This window comes from Melopsittacus undulatus, chromosome 4, assembly GCF_012275295.1.
Source record: "Melopsittacus undulatus isolate bMelUnd1 chromosome 4, bMelUnd1.mat.Z, whole genome shotgun sequence".
NCBI lineage: Eukaryota > Metazoa > Chordata > Aves > Psittaciformes > Psittaculidae > Melopsittacus > Melopsittacus undulatus.
Window position 1 is genome coordinate 98,919,832 of NC_047530.1, and position 25,050 is coordinate 98,944,881.

General features: G+C 42.7%; 1 protein-coding gene across 1 annotated transcript in view; it reads left to right on the forward strand.

Annotated features, from left to right (window-relative positions):
* Positions 1 to 25,050, forward strand: part of NEURL1 (neuralized E3 ubiquitin protein ligase 1) — a 90,838-nt gene that overhangs the window by 13,940 nt on the left and 51,848 nt on the right. Inside the window, exons 2-3 of the mRNA XM_031053893.2 lie at positions 10,773 to 11,014; positions 15,608 to 15,929. Coding sequence (XP_030909753.1) covers positions 10,773 to 11,014; positions 15,608 to 15,929 — 564 coding nt within the window. The remainder of the gene's footprint in view (positions 1 to 10,772; positions 11,015 to 15,607; positions 15,930 to 25,050) is intronic.

Genomic DNA, 25,050 nt, shown 5'->3' on the forward strand with positions numbered 1-25,050 from the left:
TGCTGTGCACAAGGACACATATTTGACAAGGCAAAAAGCATGTGTGGTGCTGAATCCCCAGTATGGCTGAGCCCTGAGCAAGGAGCTCTCTGAACTCTTGAGGAAGGAGTTCTTTGCTGTTCACTGTGATCTAAGCTCACCTGGTATGCTGGTCTCTAAGCCTTTCATGGCTTTGAGGAACTGATGGTATTTGAGGGTTAAATCACTATAATCTCAGGGATATTTCAGTTAGTACAACTCCAGAGTTTGCTCTGAGATGAATGATGCTGTCCTGTCTTGGAGGGTTTTCCAGGCTCTTTCTAGAGGTATCCCTCCAGCAGTCATTGTTCTCTGCTTGGGAGCTATGAACAGAACCTGTTCATAATACTTGCAAACACTGTCTCTGTAAGATGTTCCTGCTTTCTGTTCTATGTTGGAGAGCCTGCACTATTCCAGGCTCTTACTGTTCGCTTGCCTTATTCTGGGAACACATGGCAGAGCCAAAATTTTCTGGAGAGAGGAAGGCAGGATGGTGTCTCCAGCCTGGGACTTTTGTCTTTCTTGATGAGAGGTGGTCTCTCATTAGGGAGCTGTTCTAAACAATACGCTTGGGATATGGGATAGTCACGAACAGCAGATTTTGGGCCACTGCGTTCTGCATCTCATGCCCTGGGATGAATGGTAGTGCAGTGGCAGTATGTGCTTCAGTTGATGATCCAGATGAGAAGCATAATTCAGAGATGCTCTTTATTACCCTCTTATGACCCTATCTTTTTCCACTGGTGATAGAGGGAGTATAAAAAATAACATCTTAATTTAGCTCATGGTATTCTAAATATGCAGTGTGAGTAGGCTGCTGTGGAGCCAACTCAGTGTCTTGAGTCTAGAGGCACACCTTTCATTTTACAGAGGTATAACTCAAAGCTAATTCAAGAGCTTGAGTTCAGAACCACAGCTTCTCTAGCTCACATTTTCTTTGCATGTCTTTGTCAATAAGTTCTTTCATTTTCTACCATCTTTGGATTTTGGTTCTATGAGTCCATTTGCTTGTGTCTACCACTCTTACATTTGCTTTTTTCCTGCTCTTCATTGCTCCCACCTTCCTTCTTGCCCTGACAAATATCTAAAGTTTAACCCTGACAGGTTACTTCAGTTTCTGGTGAGATCTCAATATTCAGACTTCCAAGCTATTACACTGTACATGGAAAATGTGCCCAGGATAGACTTTCCATTAAACTGTATTTAAATTGGAAGAGAATGCTGGCACCTCTGCAAGTATTCCAGAATTAGATCCCAAAATACTGAGGCTAGTTAATCTTTTGGAAGAACAAAAACTCTTACTGATTTATATTTAGCAGAGGGAATGCATTTTAAAAACAGTGTCTATATGAGGCCCCTAGAAGAAAGCATCTTTTACATTGATTTGTGCAGCATGGAAATACTATGTGGCCATGAAATAATTGCATTCGGGCTCTATGTAGCTACTTTTTTGCAGTGTGCACTGTCATGAACTTTCTAAGAGTGCTGCTCCACTGGCTGTGGTCTGGGCAGGGAAACGTGGCTACCTCTGGGGCAGCAGTTTAGCTGTGCATCATGGCTGTGCCTGGTATGGCAGGAGGGGAAGGGAAAACTCAGTGCACAGTGGAAACACTTGAATCGTAAAGATACAGCTTTGGTTCAAAACTGATGCAAGATTTATACTTGTACTGTACCCTGGGACCTCTCTAGCTCAGGTGCCTGCCTCTGTCAGAGGTTGAGGGGATGTGGTATGGAATCACAGAATCCTAGAACAGTTAGGGTTGGAAAGGACCTTAAGATCATCCAGTTCCAACCCCCCTGCCATGGGCAGGGACACCTCACACTAGACCATATCACCCAAGGCTTCATCCAACCTGGCCTTGAACACTGCCAGGGATGGAGCATTCACAACCTCCCTGGGCAACCCATTCCAGTGCCTCACCACCCCAACAGTAAAGAATTTCTTCCTTATATCCAATCTAAACCTCTAGGGAGAGCACAAGCGGAGCCACCGTTTTGCTTCCTGGCAGACCTGCAGGAGGATGTGGGTGAGGGCAGAAGCTGAACTTGACCCCTGTGTGTGCTCATACAAGGTTAGAGAGAGGAGCAGAGGTGCTGTTGGCCCTAATCTCAGCAGCGCTGGTTGTAGTTACATGTCTGCAATAACTAGTCAGGCTTAGTTTACACTGGATTAACTCTGTGATGTTAATACAGGTGTAAAATGCTCTGTAAGTAGTTCTGATCTACACTAGGAATAGTAACTAACGGGAATTTGGTAGATAGGAGGGTTCACTGGCTTGTCCAAAGCGGACAGTGGAAAAGGAGCTATGGCAGGGAACTGATTAATTAATACAGAGAAGCAAATTAACTTGTAAAGTATACGTAATCTTATGGCCAACAGTGTACCAGTTTACCTTTTAGAAGATAAGGTTTATCAAGAGGAGATAGCATGGAAAGTTTAGGGTTTTTTTAACTCATTCTGTGCCACCATCTGCAGCATGGACAGATCAGCCACCACCTTGGTCAAGCTGTTCCTCCTCCTCTTGAATCACCAGATATTAGCAAAGGAGAAGACTCCCAAACAGCACATTTGGAAGAGAAAGATAAACAGAATTTTTAAAACATCCCTAAATCTTGAACAGAGCTGGACTCGATCTTGCTTTCTTTTGTTAGAATACATAAATACATTTTTACATTTCTTGTTAGTCTGCTGACAGACCTGACCTGATCACTGCAGCAAAACCACTCTAAATCAAGAAGGAGATCTTGGATGCTTCCAGAGCATCATTTTTTACTTTGATCTTCTCATTTTCTACTTACAACTTCTAACATATGATGCCTTAATAATAATAATAAAGATGCACCAAGATGAAAAGAGAATAAGGTCAGAAGTGTATTGCTGCTCTCAAAAATAACTAATTATATGGCATAGAGAAGCTGCTCTGCCTCTGGGTCAGAGGAGCTGCTAGAAGACGGGGTGGGAGAAGCAGCTGCTGCTGCTGAAGGGATCTCAGTCTCCTTTATATGGACTTGGGTGGACCTTGGGGGACATGGCTCCTGGGGAATTCATCCTGCTGCTGCCCAGCATTTTTCTGGGGGCCTGCTCACCCCCTCTCTCCTTACCCAGCAGGCAGGAGCATATGGCTGCTTACTTACGTTCTTGCTGCTCTTATGAGCTTAGTGGACTTGTGACCCACAGGGGCTCAGGGGGGATTGGCACAGGGACAGGGTGAGGAAGGAGCCTGCAAAGGGTGTTCTGCACCCAGGAGAAGTGGAGCAGTGCTGGAGATCTGGTGGCCATCCTCTGTGGCATGCTACATCAGTGACTGAATTGCTGTGAATGATTGTGAGAGGTGCAGAGTAAACAGGACCTAGTTAGGGACTAGGAGATGGTTAAAGATCACACGGCATCATTGCTCAAGATGTGAAGTTTAAAACTTTATGTGCACATAGAAATACATATCCACACACCTCTCTTCTGAGGTCATCTTTTCTTCACAGAAAAAAAGGGCATGATCAGTCACCTTCGTGGTGCTTGGTATGTTCAACTGCTTGCAGTGCTGTCAGCTGGATTGCTTCTCCTGGAGCTGGTGTGTGTGAGGGTTTGCATCCCCTCCCCAGTCCTGCTGTTCTCTCCTCCTGCCTCTCCTGCATTTCAGCAGTCTTCCTTGCCTTCCTTCCCACATCTGGCAAAGTCACCTCTAGGTTCTGCCCAGGAGCAACTTCTCACTTCTTTCTGTGTAATTTCAGCCATATCCTTCCTGCAATCAATGAACAGATTCACCTCTCCTCTGTAGTGCTTAAATCTCCTTTGGCCAACCTAAATTTTTGCTTTGGGGTGTTTGTTTTTTTTTCTTTGTAATAAAATATTACAGACAACTCTAGCTTAATATAACTGGAGTAGAGTTCTGATTCTTCCTGTCACTCCTCAGCTCTTTCACCTTCTTTTTTCAAGCTTTATAAAAATCACCACCATCCTGATTCTTCCTAATGTCTGTAGCCTCAGCATTCTCTTCAAGCCTTGGTAAAGCCTGAGTTGTAAGTCCATGGGTTCAGCTGGTGTTGCTAAAAAAGCCCCATGCCCAGGTAATTCCCTGTCTCTCCTGCAGAGGTTATTGGCTCTGCACGAGGAGCAGCTGTTGAACAGGACACATCTCTGCTCCACAGCTACTGCACTGCACACGATGGAGGGCAAACACTGCTGAGCAGAGGCAGAGGAAATGACAGTCTCTCTTTCAGCCTGTCCTCCTAAACCCACTCAAACGCATCACTGTCCTGAGTCTTGCAGATTCTGTCTGCGTCTGTCCCACCTTCAGGACACAGCTTTTCCCCTTTTCTTTCTAAAAGCCTCAGTCTTCTCTTCCGCTATTGACCGAGTCTTGCCACACTTGTAGTTATTCCAAATTTCTGCTGGAATTATAAATAAATATTAAGCACCCTCTGTCACTTTTTGCATCTCTCTCATCAGTTTTATTTTTCTCTATGAAATTGAAAATCAGTTTCTTCCCTTTGAAGACTCCTCACAAACTGAAAATTCCCTACCATGCCCCAGTCAGGTTTGACAGATGGGTCCATTGTGCATCAAATAATTTCTACTGCCCAGGTTTTGTACTGAGGGGGTTTCTCATAGGTGTTTATAAAGCCACCCCTGTTGTCTTCCAGATCTGCTACTTTAAACACAGCTTTTCTCTTGGGACTAATAAAAAAGCACAACTTCAAGCCCCACCCTGGCTGGTATTATCTCCTTTCATGTGCATGTGGTCTGTCTGCACCTGCCTCTTGTCTTGCAGTTTGCAATTTAAATGGAAAATCTTACACTGTGCGAACCTACCCCCTTGATGCATCTTGTCACTGCTAAAATAGCACAGATGAAAATAAGTTATGTTTTGGCTTTGACTTGGAGTGTTGGATGGGAGTGCTAGATCTGACCTGCTGGCTGAGATCCACCTTGTAGGTATGTCCCTTATTCGCCAAAGTTTAACCCAAGATGTTCCATAATTTCATTTCTGGAGTTAGTGCTCCAGGATTAACACTTTGTATTTCTGTCATTGAGTGCTCTCCAACACCTGCAAAGCTGTAGTCAGCCTTTGTGGAAGAGCAAAGCTTATTTTTTTGCCTCCTGGTCATCTTTTAATGCCAAGACGAGAAGTTGACTGTGGTGACAGCAATCTGATAAGGTTGTTGCCATCGTAACAGGCGCAAGAAGAGTTGGATATAGACTGGAGATGGATGATTACTTATTCGTTCAAGAATAGCAAACATTTTTAAAGGCGGTGAAGAAACCCTTGGTTTTAATTTACATAAATTTATGGTTCTCTTTCTTCTGTGCACATGCCCTGGGTCAGGCTGCATGTGAGAAAACAAGGTTAGCAACCCTTTTTCAGTTTCCACTGGTGTTAAGCTAATATTTATTTTTAGCAAACTGTATCTTGTAATGTGTTTTTAAGAATCCATTTGCAAAGCCTAGCACAACAAACTCATCATGGTTTTCTCCTTCTGATTTTATTAACAAATGTGAAGGATTGGTTTAACAAAATATGCTGTATTTCACTGATAATTCTTTAAAGTGTCTGGAAGAAAGCAAAAAGGCTTATAAGCATTCATCTCATAGTTGAGGTTTTTTTCCTCCCTGTGCTTCTAGTAACCATCCAGCTTTGGAGAGGCTGTGGAGGTACTCTTTCAGGGCTAGAGCTTTTCTGTCCCACCGTGTGTGCATCCTTGAGATAAGGTCTTCCTTGTGTACCCCATATCTACACATAATTTCTTTTTCTTCCTTCTAAGAATCCTTCCTTTTAAATGCTTACACAGCAAGGCCACTTGCCAGGTAAAGCACTGTCTGTCATCTTCTTTTGATAATGTAACGATTTTGAAACCCTTTTCTGCTTTCCTAGTGTGGTGCTCTGTCCTGTCCACTCTATTCACTGTCACTAGCCTGCAGGACAAGCATCTTTGTCACCAGCCCCAAACTTCTCTCCTTCTCCACATGTGGACAGGGATTTGTTGTTCCCACTTGCAATTTTGTGTTAGTCCCTGGCCTCTGTTTTCAAGTCATCTTTACTATTTCTTTCAATTCTGAATGACACTTATTACAAATGCTCAAAGAATTTAATCTTAAATACCTCACAGTTACTTTTCAGTCTGAAATGAGTTTTGACAGTATTCTGATTGTGCTGATTGAATTTTTTTTCAACTGGAAAAACTGTATTTTTAAAAACTTAAATCCAGTCGTTTCTTGCAGCTTTTAAGAAATCCCAAGCCTTTAAGATTATGCCTAATATTTGTAGGGAATGGACACTTCTGGTGAAAACCCCTGACAGGCTTTGGGATGCATTTTGCTATGTTGAGAACATCCAGTGCTGCCTTCTATATAGTATGTGGATGTTGCTCAGGCCTTGAGTTCCAGAAGACATCTTTGGGGACATCTAGTGCACATGGGAGGGAGAAGTGTAGCACCTTTGGGGCAATATTCTGCTTTCTCAAACAGGGCCACAAAAAGGATGTGCTTACGTGTGGGACACTGAAGGCTGAGTGCCTCAGACTGTTTCATGTTGTGGTTCATGTTAATGTCTCCTTCATCTTGGTTTACTAAAGGTTTCAGAAGATCCAGCCCATGTGCTTGTGGCTCAGGGGAGCAAGGGGTACGTTATCACTTTTGCCACTCTCTTGGTAGGGCTCATGGTATTAGAGGCAGGTTGTGTTTGGGGTTCAAAGTCAGTACTGACAGAAATGTTTCAAAGAGCATCTATTACTGGGCATGAATGGAAAACTGATGTCTCTCCAATCTTCCAAGTGAGCAGATGTTGTTTTATGTGACCTCCAACATGAAACTTGGAAAGCTATACTGGGTCCATGGTGCATCTCTAGATTTGTAACCTTTTGCCACAGAGGCTGTTTGCAAACAGGCATGGTTTTCCTGTTCTGACTTTTGTCATGAGATACCAGTCTAAGCAGTCTATGTTACAGGTCCTGCTTGTTGGGGGGGAAGTTATGTTATACTGTGGAATGGTACACTTTTAGTGTCCTTGAACACGCTGTTGTATTTCAGACTTCTTTCAGATACTTAATTGTTTGCAACTTTTGTTTCAAGCAATTACTCTGTCTTTGCTGGGTGACTGGTAAGTCAGGTTGTGGCAGAGGAGTCGTCTTGGGACAGACTCTCAGTGAAATCAGAAGGACTTTTGACTCTTTTTGCCAGCTGAAACTCAAAAGAAGTAATTGAAACTTACTGCAAGGACTCTAGCTGTAGTCTACCAGTACTGCTGGTAGCAAAGGCTGAGGATGTCAAAATGTGTGAGTAGTTTAAACAAGGGATGGGAGAAGGCTGAGGTCCAGCTCCAGCCCAGTGAGAACAAAAACTTTAAGCAGATGATTTATTTTAGTTTTAGCCAGCCAAGTAAGGAAAGCAATTTATTTCACCAGCTTGTGTTGCTAAAGTATCCTTTTCTTTGTCTAAGTCCAGGGTTAGGTGTTTGTGTTGCCATCTGAAATTGCATGACATCTCCTCCTTTTGGAGTGGACAAGCTGCCCTGAAGAAGTTGAGCAAAGGCTTTTGTATTTGACCCATTGCTTTAACATCTCCATGTACTTGTAAAGTACAAAACCTCATTATTAAATAGCTGCCCATTTACAAATTAAGACTTTTTCTTGTCCTTTCCTGAGCACATTAATCATGTAAGATTCATTGCTGTGTAAGAGTATTTGGGAAAACAAAGGAGGTCTTCTCTCCATTTGCATTATCCATGGATAATGATTGAAACTGATGCTGGGGTGGTTTCTTCTATTCCCATAGAGCATGATGGCCCTGTTTTTCAGCTGTCTGCATGGGGTCACTCATCCTGCAGATGCTGGTCTGGCATGGGTTTGACCCATTCTCACTTAGAAGTGCTGGACCATCACAGCAAATAAACTTTCCTCTGGCATCCTTCCTGTGGGGCCAGACAGGACCCTACAGCTCCAAAATGCTGTTCCAGCAGATGCTCTGGACATACACTGTTGTCATCAGAGCCTGTTTTGGAACCTATGGGAAGCTTTCGTAACTCCATTACTGCATTTTAAAAGGGAACAATGGCCTATGGAGAGGTGCAACAGCTACTATCACAGCCAAGTTATCTGGTAAAATTAGAGCACTGAGATTTGCAATCAGGTTAAAATGTGTGTGCCTTTATACTGCACAAGTTTGCTTCAGTGAGTGACTGCCAGCAAAAAGTTTGAGCTACAAAATTCAGGTCCAGATGTAAAGATGCCAGGAACTGAATGTATATTCACTGGTAGCTTCTTCTCTTTCACATAATATGCACCGTATCAAAGATATGTTGAATAAAACAAGACTAGAAATTACTAGTAAAAGTGTTTTTCATATTTCTCTATGGAGCATTTGACTTTAAATTATCCCAAACAGTTGAATATATCCTTCAATATGCAATATGTTTCAGAGATCATTGTGACCTCATATTTATCTTAGAGAAGGCGAAAAATTTGGGAATGGAAGTTTCTATGCTTGATGTTTTAATTAGTCTATCTATAAAAAGGGGTATAACGGAAACAGAGAGACTGCAAAGAGATGAGCAATGAGGAGATCCAGTGGCCTGAAAATTTCTGCTAAAGGAGAGGCTGGGATCATTAGCTTTGACCGTCTGTCAGCAGTCTTGTCCCTACAGACCAGCCAGGCCCACTGGGGAAGGTGGAGTGGAGAAAGATTAAGTCAGCCGCTCTCGCTGGCTCTGACTCATAACTGTTTGTGATGATGAACAGCATCATGTTTGCAATGATAAAGGAAGTATTTCTTTGCAAAATGCCATTAAGCCTGAGGAATTCATTGGCAAGGTGTTGCTAAAGATGAGGGCTTAGCGTGGTGATAGTACAGAACATATCTGGTTTGGAAAAAAGCTAGTGATACTGAAAGGGATTCAATCTTACATACATAACAGAATCATAGAACTGACTAGGTTGGAAAAGACCTTTAAGATCATCAAGTCCAATTTTCTGTTCTTTGGGGCATAAGACAGGCTTCAGTTATACACGTCTTAGGAAGTAACCTCAGGAGGTTCTATCTGCAGGGCTGCTGCAGCTTGTGTTGTCTTCTGACCACCTGGTCTGGGCTGTGAGGAGAGGCCGGGTGCACTGCCCCATGTTAGTAGTATGACCCAAAGGGAAAAGATCAGACTCATGTGAGCTGCTCCATCCTGACCTTCCCTTCCCCATGTCAAGCTCCTTATTTCTCCTGTGTGTGGTGGGAACAGGAGAAGGAAGATGACTTACATTCCACAAGATTTTTAGCATCAAATAGCTCCCATTCGGTTCATCTCTCCCCTAAAAGCATTTAAAAGTAATAGCCCTGTTTGTCTAGCCTTGCTGCTCTGTTCTGAAGGGATAATTCTGTTGCTGAAAATGGGAGCTAAACCAGCAAGGAGATGAGAAGGCTGAAGTGACTGATGCTGAAGCTGAATTAAAATGTTCACTTCAGAAACCAAGATATTGTGTTGGTAGTTATTCAGGCTCACCCTATTGATGTGCCATTACAACTTCATGTAGCTACAAGGTAAAACTACCCAAAAGGCTTGGAGGAATAAGTCCAGGCTTTTTATTACAAAGAGTTACATTAGAGGTGTCAGCCTTATTTTCTAGTAGCTATATAAAGACATAACTGTCAGCAATTAATTTGCACGAAGAATGTAGTTAGTTTCTATATTAGTTTCTATAGTTTGTGTGTTTGAGGAATAGATGTTTTTAACCATACTGTTTAGTCATGCAACTTTACAGCACAAATTGGCACATTGTTAAGGTCATATTTGCTTTTGTTGCATCCCTGAGTCTATCGCTGAATAATCCTTTATTCTGTTGACACTGTTTCCAAATCTATGAGTATGTCCTCTCAAACATATGTGCATAATACAGTGTGTATTAGCACACAAGGAAAAGGAAGCAGACAACTTTCGTTTGGTATAATGATTGTTTTGTGCTTGAACTGCTGCAGGCTCCCTACTGAAAAGAAACTCACACATCCATTTGTTCATGAACAAAGCTGCTGTCATGGCTGTGTTGTTTGTGCATTGACTGTTTGTGTAGGGCCTTGGCTAGCAAAAGATGTAATCTCCTCTCTGCCTCATAGCCTTTTTCCCACTTCTCTTTCCTCACCGTAATTACAGTGCGCTGATCAATACCTTCATGACAAGTGGGAACTCAGCTGAGGTTCCCATCTGTGCAGGAGAGAGGAAAATGAATGGTGGTTGGTGGAGAAATCCAGGTGGGTTATTGCTGAGTGGTGCTTCAGTATATATAAGCAAGGTATGTGCCTGAGCTGGCCCTCAGCATGGGTGGATAGGACAGCATCCAAAGACACATGGAGGCAAGGATCAATGGAGCTGCTGTTGCAAAGGAGGAGTGAGATAAAAGGTCAAGTTGTGTGGGATTCCTTAGAAGTGGAAGATTTTCCCCAAAGTGTGACAACTTTGATACAGCAGCTTCACATGTGCTTTGCTCCAGTTTTGGAATCAATTCTTCCTTCTTTTCTGATGTGTGGCCTCATGATGGCTTGTGATTTCAGTCCTGGGCTGTGATCTCCATGTTGTGCTCTATACAGATGAGAGCATTTTGTATCCTCCTAGCCTTTTATTATTCCAGCTGCTCTAGAAACCCACAGTAACACACAAAGTAGGGATTTGACTGACTTTTATCTTTATCTGTAGCTTCCCTCTGAAGTACACCTGCTTATTTTTGTACTGAAAATTTTCTCTACTCAAAGCAGATGTGAAACCCTTATCTCGTTCTCCTTTCAGATTCCATAGGTGGGTCATTTTCAACTTCCTCCCACCGATGCCACCACAAGCAGAAGCACTGTCTCCCCATCCCGCAGTGTGGAGCTCTGTCCATCAGCCCTCTGCTTTTCCATCCTCACACGAAGGGATCCCAGATCATCATGGACACAACTCAGAAGGCAGTGAAGCGCCAGGCTAGCTTCTGCAATGCCATTACCTTCAGCAACAGGCCCATTGTTATTTATGAACAAGTCAGGCTTAAGGTGAGTAAATTGCCATCCTCATTGCCATGGAAGCTGCTGTGAATAAATGTTGGGGTGTACCAGGCTTTGGTGCTTGCACCAGATGTTTAGCCCTTCATTGAAAAGCACAATAGGCTGATCTTGGCCTTAAAGCTCTGTGGTCTTTGTTGGTACTTCTGCTTTTGTCACCATGATTTTTGAAGTCATTGGTACAGACTGCCGTAGAAACTGGGGACTAAAGGGAAATCCATACTCCAAAAGAGTTAATCTTGATGTTAGAAAAGAAACAGCAGATTAAGTTAAGACAGCATGGAAAACAGCAAGAAAAGAGGGTTATATTGGTCACTTGGGAAGCCTGCAGCCTCAGAATCTTTCTAGCCAGTGTGTCCTCCAGGCTTTGCAGGAATGGGCTGAGATGAGGTGAGTACCCCAACAAGCCCTTTTCTTCCTGTAAACAAGGCAAACAGTGAGGGCTGGTGTCATGAAGGTGGAAGTCAGCCTCTCCAAAGCCAAAAGATAAGAGGTGAAAGGGACCTGGAAGTGAAGGTGCTTGCTCATAGGCTTAGCAGGGAAGATAAGAGGGTTTGGCTGAAAGGATGAAAGAGGCAGTCAGTTCTGTCACAGTTGTCATCTTAGTTGTAAGAAAAGTATCTTTCTAATGGTCTGCTGACTGCTTTGTTGAAACAATCCCCTGGTAGCATTAAGGTCAGAGGAGAGAACATTGCAGGCATCACATTTTTCTTGCTGGCAGAGGCGAATTTCACTTCCTTTGTATTTATGGTAGCCAGGAGGATGGAGTTAGCACCCCTTGAGCTGCAGTTAGCATGGAAAGTTCATCTCCTTTAAGACAGCATGACAACAGCTTCCCAGTGAAGAAAATCATCAGTCCTCTTAGGAACTGAAACACTTTTTAGGAGCTTGGGGCACTTCAAACTTAATCCACAGATACTTTCTGATCTTTATGCCCTCTAGTTTGTGGAACTGCATTTTTCTGTTCATAGCTGATTTCATGCCTTTCATTGGCACAAAGTAGGTTGTCATCTTTGGCAGCTTTAGTTGATGGCACACATGAAAGATCTGCTTGCAAATCCTTCATTTATGCACAAGGAGTTTTCCAGGAGGTTTAGCTGCATTTATCTACTGAGTCTGGGACCTACAGCAGTGTATCAACCTTCCCTGCCTCTTCTCTTACCACCAGCAAAGCAGCAAGAAATGAGGAAGATGCCTCCTTTTGAAAATATACAGAGATATCAGGCTTGGGCCTATAGATAGAAAATACCTCCTACAGGCTTATGCTTCCTGTGGAGCTCTTGCTGCTCCTATTCAGCCTAGAAACCCAGCAGGATTCACTCACTTTGCCTAGTGGGATTTTTTTCCATGTTGGCCAGAAGTCTGGACAAACAACCACAAAAAATTATTTGGGTGGAGATGAAAGCAGTGTTTCATTTTTGAAAACACCATCGAAGATCTGAGTGGGTTTAGTGGTTTAGGCAGGGATTTGAGGTTATTTCTTCTTCATTCTGAAACAAGCCAACTCTGGAGACTTGCACTTGTTTATTACTGTATATTTTAGGATTTTAGCTTGTATATAACGTATGTGAAGAATGCACACACAAATCTGCACAAGGGATTTACCAGCAGAGCTCCTGTTGAGTCCAATAGGAAGGTCTCACAGGAGCAACCAAGGGGCTTCAGCAAAACTTGTACTCTAGGGATGGATGGAAATGTAAAAACATCTTGACTTTTCCAATAATTCCATTCTGCAATTACCTTGTTATTGTGTGTGCCTGTGGAAAATGGCATCTGAAACCTTCTTACCAGCAAGACTAACCATGAACCCAATCATTCAGGTCCTACAAAGTCTAAACTCCCTTTGGAAAGCTAGAGGAAAGAAGTGAAGAGATTTCATTCTGTTTATTTGGTATTGTATCCCAGGTTTTATTCTGAGATTGCTTTGCAGCTTTGGGAATGCCATTAAGCTGCCAGATTTCCTTTCTTTGCCTCTAAGATATATATCCCGGTATGTTTTTTCCGTGTAATTTAGGCAATTGCTAGGGAGTGGGGTGAGGTTGTCAAAAGTGGCACAAGGCAGTAAAGAGCAGAAGCCTGAATCTGTGGAAGCAGCCGTAGCTTAGCTGTTTGGATGCAGATTTCCCTCCCCTTTTGGTACCCAGTAGACCTCCCAAGCTTTTCTGCTAGCAGTGGCTGCTGAAGAGAATTTAGTCTGTCATTAACCATTGCCTTTTTTAGCAAAACTGTGTACCCTTTGTCCAGTTATGTCTAATTCTTGGCAGGCTTTATACTAGATTTTAATTTGGATATTAGTTTGCCTGTGGTCAGGCTGTATTGAGAACTGTTTATAGGTGCTGATTAATACATGGAACATGTACAGCCTCGATTAGCATATGAATATTTACTTCATGTGGCCTGTGATTGCTGTGAAGTGTTGGCAAGAGACTGTGAAAGAGTAAATTGCACAAATAACAATGAGGCCATATTTATCTCAGACCCAAAAGCTTTTGGGTCTTTCAGTAAATTTGCAGCAATAAATAAACCAGGCTTTTTCTTGGAGTGTGTGTGTATTCCGCATTTTGTCACATGCATGCTTCATGCGTCCCCATTCCACTGGGGACATGCGTGATCCCACTCCATCCCTGGCTAGACATGCAAAAGAGAAAATCTGCTTTAGTCCTTTTTAGTGCCACCCTCATGTCCATCCCACAAGCAAGACATGGGAAGCCATGGCTGCTGGGACTGAGATCAGTGCTGAAGTGTTTCATGTAAACAGTTGAGGTGCTTGGCTGGACTGAGCAGGGATAAAGAGCAGCATTGGCTTAACTGAGGAACTCTGTTGATAAATTTTTACTGAAGCTCTGAGTTTTCTCCAATAGTTTAATTATAAATAGAAACCTCTAGGCTTTGAACAATATCTTTTTTGTGAGGTCGTTGTGCCCCCAAGGGCACACATTCCAGATTTACCTTGGAAAGAAACATGTGAAAGAAAAATACAATATTTATAAGTGTGATTAGAAGAGAATTAAGAAGACCAAAGAAAATGTCTTGGCCAATCCCTTGGTGAAAATCTTGGGTTTCCAAATTAGGATAGAAGGGGCTTCAGCCATGCACCTGAGGACAAAATCCTACAGTCCTTTACAGGTCAGTCTCTGGCAATGCCACCCATCTGAGCCATTGCACATTGGCAGAGCAAGAAATTACAGTAAGGTAGCAAGTTTTGTGTGACATCTGGTAGGTGGTACCATCCATGTTTCTGGTCTTGTATTGAGCCAAGAGTGAAATTGCCTGAAGCTGCCAGTGCTCTGATGGAAGAGGGCTATCTCAAGTGCTCTCATGTTTGCTTCAGGTTCAGTGCACAAACAGAAACACCAATTATGTGCCAACTGTCATGCAAGAACTGTCCTGGCCCTAAATGACTGGGTCCAACATCCTTAAGTCTTTCAGTTTGTAGTCTGGATGCTGACAGCCTGAATCCCTTAGAGAGGGACGATTCACACAAAGTTCATAGAATCATAGGGTTGGAAAGGTCCTTAAGATATCTAGTTCTAACCCCCTTGCCATGGGCAGGGACACCTCACACTAAACCATATCACCCAAGGCTTCACCCAACCTGGCCTTGAACACTGAAGGGCATCGTTTCCATCTGGGGACCATACTAACCCCAGAAGACTCCCTGCTTCTGTGGCAAGAGAGAGACCTTGTAACTGTTGGTGTTTTGAATGTGCTGCATCTGTTTAAGACCCACTGCCTGCTCCCTTCAAATCCAATTCAGACCAGAGACTGTTCTTCTAAGAAAGCACCAGTGACTCCGGATCCATGTGTGATTCTTTGTCCTGCTGTCTCTCAGGTGATAAAGGGTGCAAATTACACATGTACTATCCCCAAAACTATAACAGATGTTCCTGACCCCAGATGGGGGGGGGGGGGGGTGGGGGGTGGTGCAGGTGTGTGCAACATATCTTGATAAATAGATTTCCTCCCATCATAAGACAATATCTATTGTTGCTTCCAAATTATGTATTTAACATAGTTAAATACTTTAAATTGTGCTTTCTCACACGTGTTCTCTGCTGTGAGGCTGTGATTTCATCCAATCTGACAAGCTAAACAGGGATAAGACCATCTTTTAGTTGGCTTGGAAACCCAGAAAAACCCTGTAGTGGTGACTATGCTTCTGGAGCCAGTGCTTTTCCCTCAGGTCACAAGAGATCCCATCATGTGAGCACTATGGGGAAAGAGCTCTGCTGCTGCAGGTGCTGAGCTCTTATGGCCATTTTTGGCATATTTTGTGAGAGGATGATTCTTAGGCCAAAAGGAGTTACCCTAGAAACAGAAGTGAGTCATCATGCAGCTGTAATTACATTTCACCTCTCCGCATAGATTTGATTTTCCTTTTTTTTTATGTACACTGCATCCTAAGTGTGCAGCATTACCACTTGCAACTGAAAAAGCTGCAGCAGTGTTTAGTGGGTAAAATGTTTCCTAAATCTAGAGGGCTCATCTGCCCAGTGGCCATCTGTGCTGGATGACATAAAGCTTGTAGTGTGTAAATAGATGCTCAAGTGCCAAATGCTGTTATTGCTGTTGTTATCTTTTCAGATCACTAAAAAGCAGTGCTGCTGGAGTGGGGCTCTTCGGCTTGGGTTTACTTCCAAGGATCCATCGAGGATTAACCCTGACACTTTGCCGAAGTATGCGTGCCCTGACTTGGTTTCCCAAAGTGGTTTTTGGGCCAAGGCTCTGCCAGAAGAGTTTGCAAATGAGGGAAACATCATAGCCTTCTGGGTGGACAAGAAGGGACGGGTTTTCTATCGGGTGAACGACTCTGCTGCGATGCTCTTCTTCAGTGGGGTGAGGACGGCAGAGCCCCTCTGGGCTTTGATTGATGTCTATGGACTCACCCGTGGAGTGCAGCTCTTAGGTGAGTACCTGGGTCCAAACACACAGGGATGACGCTAACCCATCCCCCTAGAAAGGCCAGCCTGATGCTGCCATCCCTCTTGCTGTGCTGGGACAGGAGCAGGGAAATAGCAGTTGATCCTTCCCAGAGCATCCCATGACCTCAGCCTGGATCATTGGGTGTTTGAAACTTAGCACATAAATATAACATGAGTGGGAGGTGGGAAACAACCACTACAGTATAACACTAGAAGCCATCTGTAAGTTGATTTCTGCTCAGAGATGTTGCTCTGTCGGAGCATAGTCTGGAGTGTGGCATATACCTTGCAGACTGTCTTTTTATCTCATCTTCTGCTTTGCCTATGCCAAAAGGTTTAAACGCATTTTACATGTTATGGATAAATCCTTCCTGGATAGCACTGTTATGATTTTTCTGGCTGGTTTAATGGGAAGATTAGAAACATAGTATCTTGCAAATTATCTGGGAGAAACTGTGGCTGGTTTTGCCTGGATGCTGCTTTCACAGAGGAGTTAGGTTTGTCCTCTAGAGCCTGAAGGTTGGATAAACATTCGGGGTTGGAGGATGAGGAGTGCTGAGTGCCTGTGTCTTCTGTCATCCTCAGCTGAAATTGAGAGAGTTTGGCTTTCACAAGGACTCAATGAAGCCCCAAATGCGCAGGTTGTCAAGGTTTGGGTTATTTGAGTTTATACATCTTAGCAGAACTGAAGAGCCTCCAAGGACCCAACTTAAGGGGCAGCTAGGTTGCTGGGGGACTAGAGGTGTTGGCATGCAGCCTTCGAGTTGGATTTGCATTGTCACCGGGGGGAAAACAACAGCTCTTCTAAATGTAACAGTAGTTTCATGGATCTTGTTTTCACTATGGAAAAGGTTAGATGGTACCTGCTGACCTTCATGAGCTGAAAGGCCTTCTGAAGATGAAATGATCTTGCTAGGCTGAGAGATCCTGGCTTTTTCCTGTCATGCAGCTGTCATTTAACTCTGTTAAAAAGAAATCTTCATGCTATTATCAAAAAAATGTCATGAAGCTTCTTTCTGACAGTTCTGCCTCCTTTCTGCATGTATGGAAAAACATGGTGGCAGAACTGCCTGTAGCAACCTACATGGCAGGGAAGAGGATGTGGGCTCAGCAGGTGAAGAAAGAGGGCTGATCTCTTCTTGCTGCAAAAACTACTGGCCTGAGATTGCACAAGGCAGAGGAACTGAATTTCTCAGCAGCTTTTTGCTTTCATTTCAGAGCAGAAAGATTTATCTTCAGCTGTGAATAAGCGTGAATCAGAGCCACTAAGCAACTGTTTGTAGGCCAAGGTGGTGATATTTGAACCGGGATCTAGAATATGAGCAAATATCACGCTGAGGGGTCAGTTAGGAATAGCTTACAAATGACTCCAAGTCCTCTGGCTGTTCTTGCAAGATTTGGCACCTCTGGGCCTGATTAATGGGGACCCATAACTCTGGATTATGTGTTTCTTTTCAAAATAAGTGAGAAAGTATTTCCTATGTATCACCCACCCCTGCATTGTCCTAGCATCTTCCACATCCCCTTTCACAAGGAAAATGTGACTCTTGCCAGCCACTGACTTGCCTCTCATCTTACAGGCTCCGGACTCTCTGGTGGGTATGAAGTCCCTGAATAAAGCAGGCAGCTTCTGAATTTACACAGTTGGCGTGGAGCTCAAATATGTATTTATAGCTTGCTCCAGCAGTCTTCAGAAGGCTTTAAGCCTAGAAACTGTGCTGAAATGTCTTTGACTTGAGTCCTCTCTGTCTTCATTCATTATTACACAGCACTGAAAGTCAGAGCAGGGAAATCATCGGCTATGTTGCCTTTGGATCCTACAGACATACCCACTGCAGTGTTCTGCACGCCTGTTTTAGTATAGCAGACCACACATATAGTACAGGACAACATGCCAGAAACTCCCAGGACTTGACAAATGAATTTCATAGCTTAGCTACAAACATATGGTCGAATTCAGCCTGGTATGGCATGCAGGGCATCTGATGGAGGCTGGGTATGCTAGAGTAGTATGTTGAACAGAAGAGCCTAGTATTTCAGATTCCAGTTCAATGATTTATTTCCTCCCAACCTCAAACATGTTCCTTGTTCCTGAACTTCACTGTTTTCCAAATTACTATAGGGTCTCAGGCTCATACTGCACCTCTGCATTTCCTCCATCTGCTTTTGTGTGTATTTCACCCAAGAATCTGACCAAAAGCTTTACTATTTCTTGTGGCAGTCTTTGTTTATTGCAGAATTCTTTCCTCCCAACTCCCAAGAATGTAACTTCACTTCCAAAACCAGACTTGCCCAAAGGTGTGCAGCAGTTAAGTTTTGTGTCACTGCAAGATCCCAGCTCTACAGGGAAATGCAAAGTGTGCGTTTATGATCCCAAAAGTTACAACTTCAACAAACTTCATGTTTTTGTTTCACTTACCTGTGCTAGAATAGCAGTTCCAGCCAAAATAAGGAACCCAATAAAGCAGGGGAACGACCAAGTCTAGTGACACCATTCCTGTGTTACACATTAAATAGAGACTCGAACAAAACAGGGTCCAAAGCCTTGGAAGCATTAAATGATTTGCCAGAGGCAAATCAGCAGTGTTAGCTGATACAGGGACACCATCAGCCTTGCTGCCTAGCTCAGTCCTGCCACGTTCTCCATGAGCGTCACAGGCATTGCACAACACTCTGGCACCACTAAATTGTGCCTGTAGATGAAAGAGAAACAGCTGGCTTGTACCTTAATTTTTCATTTCCTTCTGTTTATAGCTTTACCCATAGCATCAGCCTCACCGATAATTACCCATATGTCATTACTGCTGTCAGTACACAGGTTTATGTGGCTGTCGCAGATGTTCCTGGGTCCAGCTGCTTTATGTTCAGAAGCAGAGCCCTTTAAGCAACATCTTTGTCTGCTTGATTTTGTTCTGAAACAGGTAAAAGGGCTTGTGTGGTCCCCTGCATCTCAGCTAAGGGGAGTTCAGAACCGAGTTTGGACCATGTCTTGCTTGTACCTGCTGGAGTGAGTCAAAATGAGATACTGGTTTAAATCTGCCTTGAAGGTGGCTTCAGCAGTGAGGTTCACAGTGCTAACATGCTTGGTCACAGGTGAGAGGCTATTCCTTGCTCTCCTTGCCTCTACCCACATTATAGGGATGAAAAGGCTTAAATCCACCCAGAAATCTGGTCTCCTCTGACCACAAGGTCTCAGCTGATCTTCCTGCCATGGTGAAACATCCTGCATGGGGGAGGTTGTTATTTGAGTGCATGCATGTTCTGTGTTTTAGGGCATGAGTTTCAGCATAGATGCAGGCTTGTGTGACCTGTAAACATGCCCTTATACAGTGACTCTCCTGCTGACATGCTCAACTTGCAGGCAGGATGGTTTACAGCTCTGCTTCCCTTTTTGGGCAGCTAGTTTTGCACAAGTGCACTTTTACATTCCAGGGTAATTTAAAGTAGTATTTACTAGAAATGTGGCTTGTCCTTATGTTATCACTTCAACATACAGGCATACTTATTCACACTTCAAAAAGAGTCCGAGAAAAATGGAATATAAGCAATCTGCTGCCTCACTGCTACAATAAAGCATCAAAAAAAGGACCAGCTGTTTAAATCCTATGGGCTTCAAGTGCCCTGGAGGAGGAATGGCAGCTCCTGGGAACAAAAATGGTGTTTCACATTAACCTGCATCTTTCAAGCACTTGGCTAGTGAGCTTGGCATAGTCTAAGAAATGTTCATGTGCTCTTTCTATGGACTCACTTCAGGACAGCAAGGGTGCAGCTTTCCTCAGTGATGTGTACATTATGGTGTAATTTGTATTTTCAACATTTGCCTATGGCTTTTGGTGGGGATTTCCAGGTTTTCTTGTTGTATGGTGCCTGTTTGAAAATTGCCCCATTGTTTTTGGCAGCGGCATTGCAGCACAGGATTGCAGAATGGTTAAGGTTGGACAGGACCTATGAAGATTATCTAGTCCTACCATCTAGTGTCTTGTCTTTCGAAGCACAACACATGCTCTAAAAGCATGGAAAAATGGCACAACAAAGAAACGATTTCAGCATACCCTTCTACCTACCCTGTATTTCCAGTGGGGAGATGAGGAACTGTCTATTCAGATTCCTTAGTCCTGTTCATTACTAATATGGTCAACAACCAAACCCCTTTACTGTTTATTACGCTGTTCACGCTTTCCTCCCATCCACCTGTATTTTCATTCATGCAGTATTTCAAAGTTATCTTGGTCTTTTACCAGCACAGATTTGGAAACCAAGGATAACTTTATTTAGATTGGCACACTGAGAGGCACCTGTCGACAGCAAAGCTTCGCCACCTCTTGTAAATGACAAAAATGTGAAAAACTCGTAAGACCTTGCAAACTGGGAAAAAAATTACATGCATCTATATTAAATGTGCATGTATTACATTTACTTGAATTAGAAACAGTGTAAATATATACTTCAGTCATAAATACATATAGATATCCTAGTAGATGCAGTAGAATTAACTGGCAGCGTTGTATATTATATTAGATATTTGGAAAATCTTTCATTTCTCCAGTTCCCCTTCCTAACTTCTTATTCCTTCATGTCTGAAAAGCATAATAAGTCAAAATGTAAACTGCTCATGGGTGGAAATTTACTCATCTTGGTGTATATTTGACAAGGAAGTTTCACACTTTGTTGGAAAAAAGAAAACATGTTTTTCTTTCTTCATCCCTCTCAGTTCTTATGTAAGTTGAATCTCTAGCTCCAGGGCACCTTTTGAGGAAATGTTAAAAAAGCCTCAAATGAGGTGGATTTATGGGCAAATTTCAGGTGTGAATGGTATAAGACTGATGATAAATCTTATTTATTGCCTGCATCTGCAGTTTTACCATGTGGTTATTACAATTTTATTTTCCAAGTGCAAAACTTGTTTTCCATTGCCCACGGGGATCCATTTCTGTTGTTATTCTGACACATGCAAATAAGCAGACTGATCTGCAGAGAGTGTTTTGCACTAAACAAAATTGGATAATCAAAGATGACCGCTGTGTATTTTTATAGTCTGTTGTTGAAAGTGGAAGCTGTAAACTATTTACACTCTCTGTGGAAGTCTGTGATTATCTGATGGAAAAGAGAAATACATGTTTAAACAGAGCCTTACTTAATGAAGGCAAGATATATACGACCTGCAAACAGTCAGTTGTCCTTGTTTTTCTGTATCTCCTAAGGGGAAAGCAAATTCAAATTGCTCATAAAGTTTTATTGTCTGTAGCTGTTGTCTCTATGGCAGCTGCAGGAAGCTCTCTAACACTGCTAAACATGAGAAACCAGTTTAATAAATAATTAATCTCTTGCCATTCCAATTAATCCCTGGTTTGCCTTAGCACCTCTAGAGGGATGTGATAAGTACCCGAAAGTTAGCTCACAGCCCAAAGGCAGTTCCTTGTCCTTGAAGGTCTGTCTGTCTTCCTTACGATGATAAGGACGTGGATGCAGCACTTTAAAGCAAGCCAGAGCTCGTCTTGGCCATGGGCATGCAGCAGCTCCTCTTTTTTTTCCCTTCTCTTTGTGTTTGATTGTAAACAGCAGAGAATTGTGCTGAGGAGACTGGGCTGGGCTGCAGGGGAGGGCAGCATCTCCCCAGCACTTCCCCCTGTCCCACTGCCCATGCTGCCTGTGCTGGGAGGGTCAGGCTGTGCAGGTGAATGGCAAATACCAAGTAAGTCAGAACAGCGAGATGCCAAGTAAAATAAGGTTCTGAGGGATCAGCATTTCAGGCTTCACCGGGTCTTGATGAGGTATTGAATGACAAAATTGCACAGATGCTGTGTGCTTTACCTATATTTCATTGGTGGTGTTCACTGGTGAACCTGTTGCTCTCACCTGAATCACCTTTGCCTTAGCAGGACTGCTTGTGGAGCTGAGGCATTGCTACAGGTGAAGAGCGAGGGCAAAATCTGGCACACAATGTGCACATTACATCCAATGGGCACATTATATCCACAATATAACTACATTGGTGTCAGGAGAGCCTGCAGGTGAGCCTGAGTAGGAATAAATTGAAGAAGGATTAGTCTGGCTGTTATTGCCCAGCGTGAGGAAAATGAAGGCTGGAACAAAACAGAATAACCAGTAGAAAAATGAATGTTGTGCTTTATAAAATTCCTTTAGCTCTGGTAGGCTGAAATATCATTCGTAACACAGGCAATAAGGGCTATATAGTAATATTTTCCATGTTACCCATAAAAGCCCATGGAAATACGAAGACTCTGACAATTGTAAGTGGTGTTTACATTATGGTTATGTGTACGCTGTAGTTCAGATGCTGACACTGCAGAGGTAGGCCCCTGAGTTAAAAAAGTGATGTCTTCACATGAAATATTTGTTATGATGATTTATTTGGCTGTTGCTTTAAGGAGGTGAATACTGCTGGTTTACACTAAGAAGTTTATTTTGCCTTTGTTAAGTGTTGTTATTTTTTAGCAGGAGTATGGAACCTGTAGTCTGGAAACACTTATTCCAATTAAAAGGGCTTTGACCTTCCTTTACTTTTACTGAAGGTATAAAGTACTGGAATAGTTGAATATATATTGAATTTATTACACAGCTATAGTTAGTTACAGAAGTTTCTAGTATAGTCAGGGCTTTAGAGAATAACACACCACTAATAGAGCAGTGTATTCTTTTGAGAAACATTTCAGAGTTCCTTCTGCTAGTAAATATTTTGGTGTTTTTGATTTAAACCATTAGGATAATATAACTATGCTGTTTATTCCAAAGATACATTATCTTAATTGATGCTTAATGCTGCATATATTTGTATATTTTCTTAGCTTGTTTAATGTGGTTCTTATTGTAATCCTGTAAGTAATAAATGTCTTTAAAAAGAAAGGTGGAGAGAATATGTTCTTGCAGGGAATTAATCTTTGCAGCCTGCTTAATACCTTTCTCCAAAATATTCAGCAATACAGTTTAAACTGGACAAACCTTTGGCTTTAATGCTGGAAGTTAATTCCTCTTCATTCATAAAGCAATGGCTTGATAAAAAGAGTGCATTTACTGTGGTGTGAGACAGTTGGAGCTGGAGGTAAGTTTTGGATGTGAATTGAGTAGATGATGTGGTAAAAGTATAACAATTTATTGTGTTAATCTTGCAATTCCAGCTGTTCTGGCTGTGAAGGCCCTTTCCTCTAAGCCTGTATGATAGATGACAGCTAAACATTGCTTATATGATAAAACTAAACACTGGTTCTGTACCGTATGTCTCTGCTGGTGTGAGATAGCACTTTGTCATTTCAATGTGTAATTGGTATCACAGCTGCTGAATGTGTAATTTATTGTAGAGAGGATATGATTTTGTTGTCCCTGTAGGAGTCTGGGTTGTTAAAAAGTTTGACAACTTTAATAAAATTAAATTGGCTTTTTCATCCCATCCATATCAGAACAGAGCTAAAAATGAGATTCCTTTGTACTCCAAAGTCTCCACTAATTTTTTTCCAAGCTGTATGTGCGAAACTGTTGTTCTTGGACTCAGTCTGGAAATCCTTACCTGTAGCCCAACTCTACTCAGTTTTACCAGCCTAATCTTGCAGCCACCAGTGGAGTCACTCTGGTTTTACACTGTGAGCAGAACCTAGCCCTGGGTTTCTGCTCATTCATCACTTCTGTTGCCAAACACTGAGCAGCAAATGCTCCTCTGCGCCTTGGCTGGCTAGTTTCAAAGAAAACAAAACATTCCGATTCAGGGAATTTGCACTGATTCAAGCTAGGACCTCTCCTTCCATAGACCTTTGTCCAGGCCAGGAGAAATGAGCCTCTTGAGGTCTGTGTAACTGCTCACAAGTGGCTGAAAGATGGCAAAAATGCAGGTGGTATCATCTGCTCGTGCAGACTCAGAAGACAGTCAAGTGTGCAGTGCTGCCTGCCACAGCATTAAACACTCACCAACCTTTGTTATCAAAGTACCTGTTGCTAGATTACAGTGCATTCTTGCATCAAAAAGTTCTTGTCCATGTGTGATGCATAAGGTTGTGCTACCAGGAACTAGTCTTAGACACCAAGTTTCACACTAAATCATGATGCTAATACATGGGCTAGCATGATCCATTTGTTCATGTATGCCAAAGATATTAATTGGGATTTCATAAGCAGGAAGAGCCTCTGTATTCACCAGCTGTACGTGACTCTTCTGGTGTGTACAAAATGCAATGCATATGACTGTGTGTTTGTATAAACCATAACGTGCAACTTTGGGGTTGTGCAGAGAAAGGACTGTATAAAATGAAACTATTTCTTAAAAAGTAAAATTCTCAGTGGTGCTTCCAGGGCAGGAAAATACACAGAAGGATGTGGACCTGATGGAGTGAGTCCAGAGGAGGGCCACAAAGATTATTAGAGAGCTGCAGCACCTATGAACACAGGCTGAGAGAGCTGGGGTTGTTAAGCCTAGAGAATACTCAGGGGAGACCTTAGAGCAGCTTCCAGTGCCTAAAGGGGCTGACAGGAAATCTGGAGAGGGATTTTTTACAAGGGCTTGTAGGGATAAGAGAAAGGGTAATGGCTTTAAACTGACAGAGGGTAGATTTAGATTAGGTATCAGCAAAAAATTCTTAACCATGTGGGTAGTGAGACATTCAACAGCTCACCCAGAGAAGCTGTGGCTGCCCCATCCCTGGCAGTGTTCAAGGCCAGGGTGGACAGGGCTTTTGGGCAACCGGGTCTGGTGGAAGGTGTCCCTGCCCATGGCAGGGGGAGTGGAACAAGATGATCTTTAAGGTCCCTTCCAACCCAAACCATTCTGTGATTCTATTACATGTTTCTGCTATGGTGAAAATATCATCCCTTTTGCTGACATGAGCTAAAGTAAATGCTTCTTCCTACTGTTATGGGAATTATAGCAGGGTATTGTTGGCAGAACTTAGTAAAGTTTATGTAAAGCATTTCCATGTACATAGGCTAGAAAAGTGTGTCCAGTTGTCTACAAGTTTTGTTTCTCATCCATTTGAATAATTTAGAGGTTAAAGATCTTTACGGAAATATTTAAAAAGAAATTTCTATTCCATCTGCTCCTATTAGATTTTGAAACGAAACTTACTTGGGATTGGTAAATTTTTAGTCTGTAGCTAGGGATAA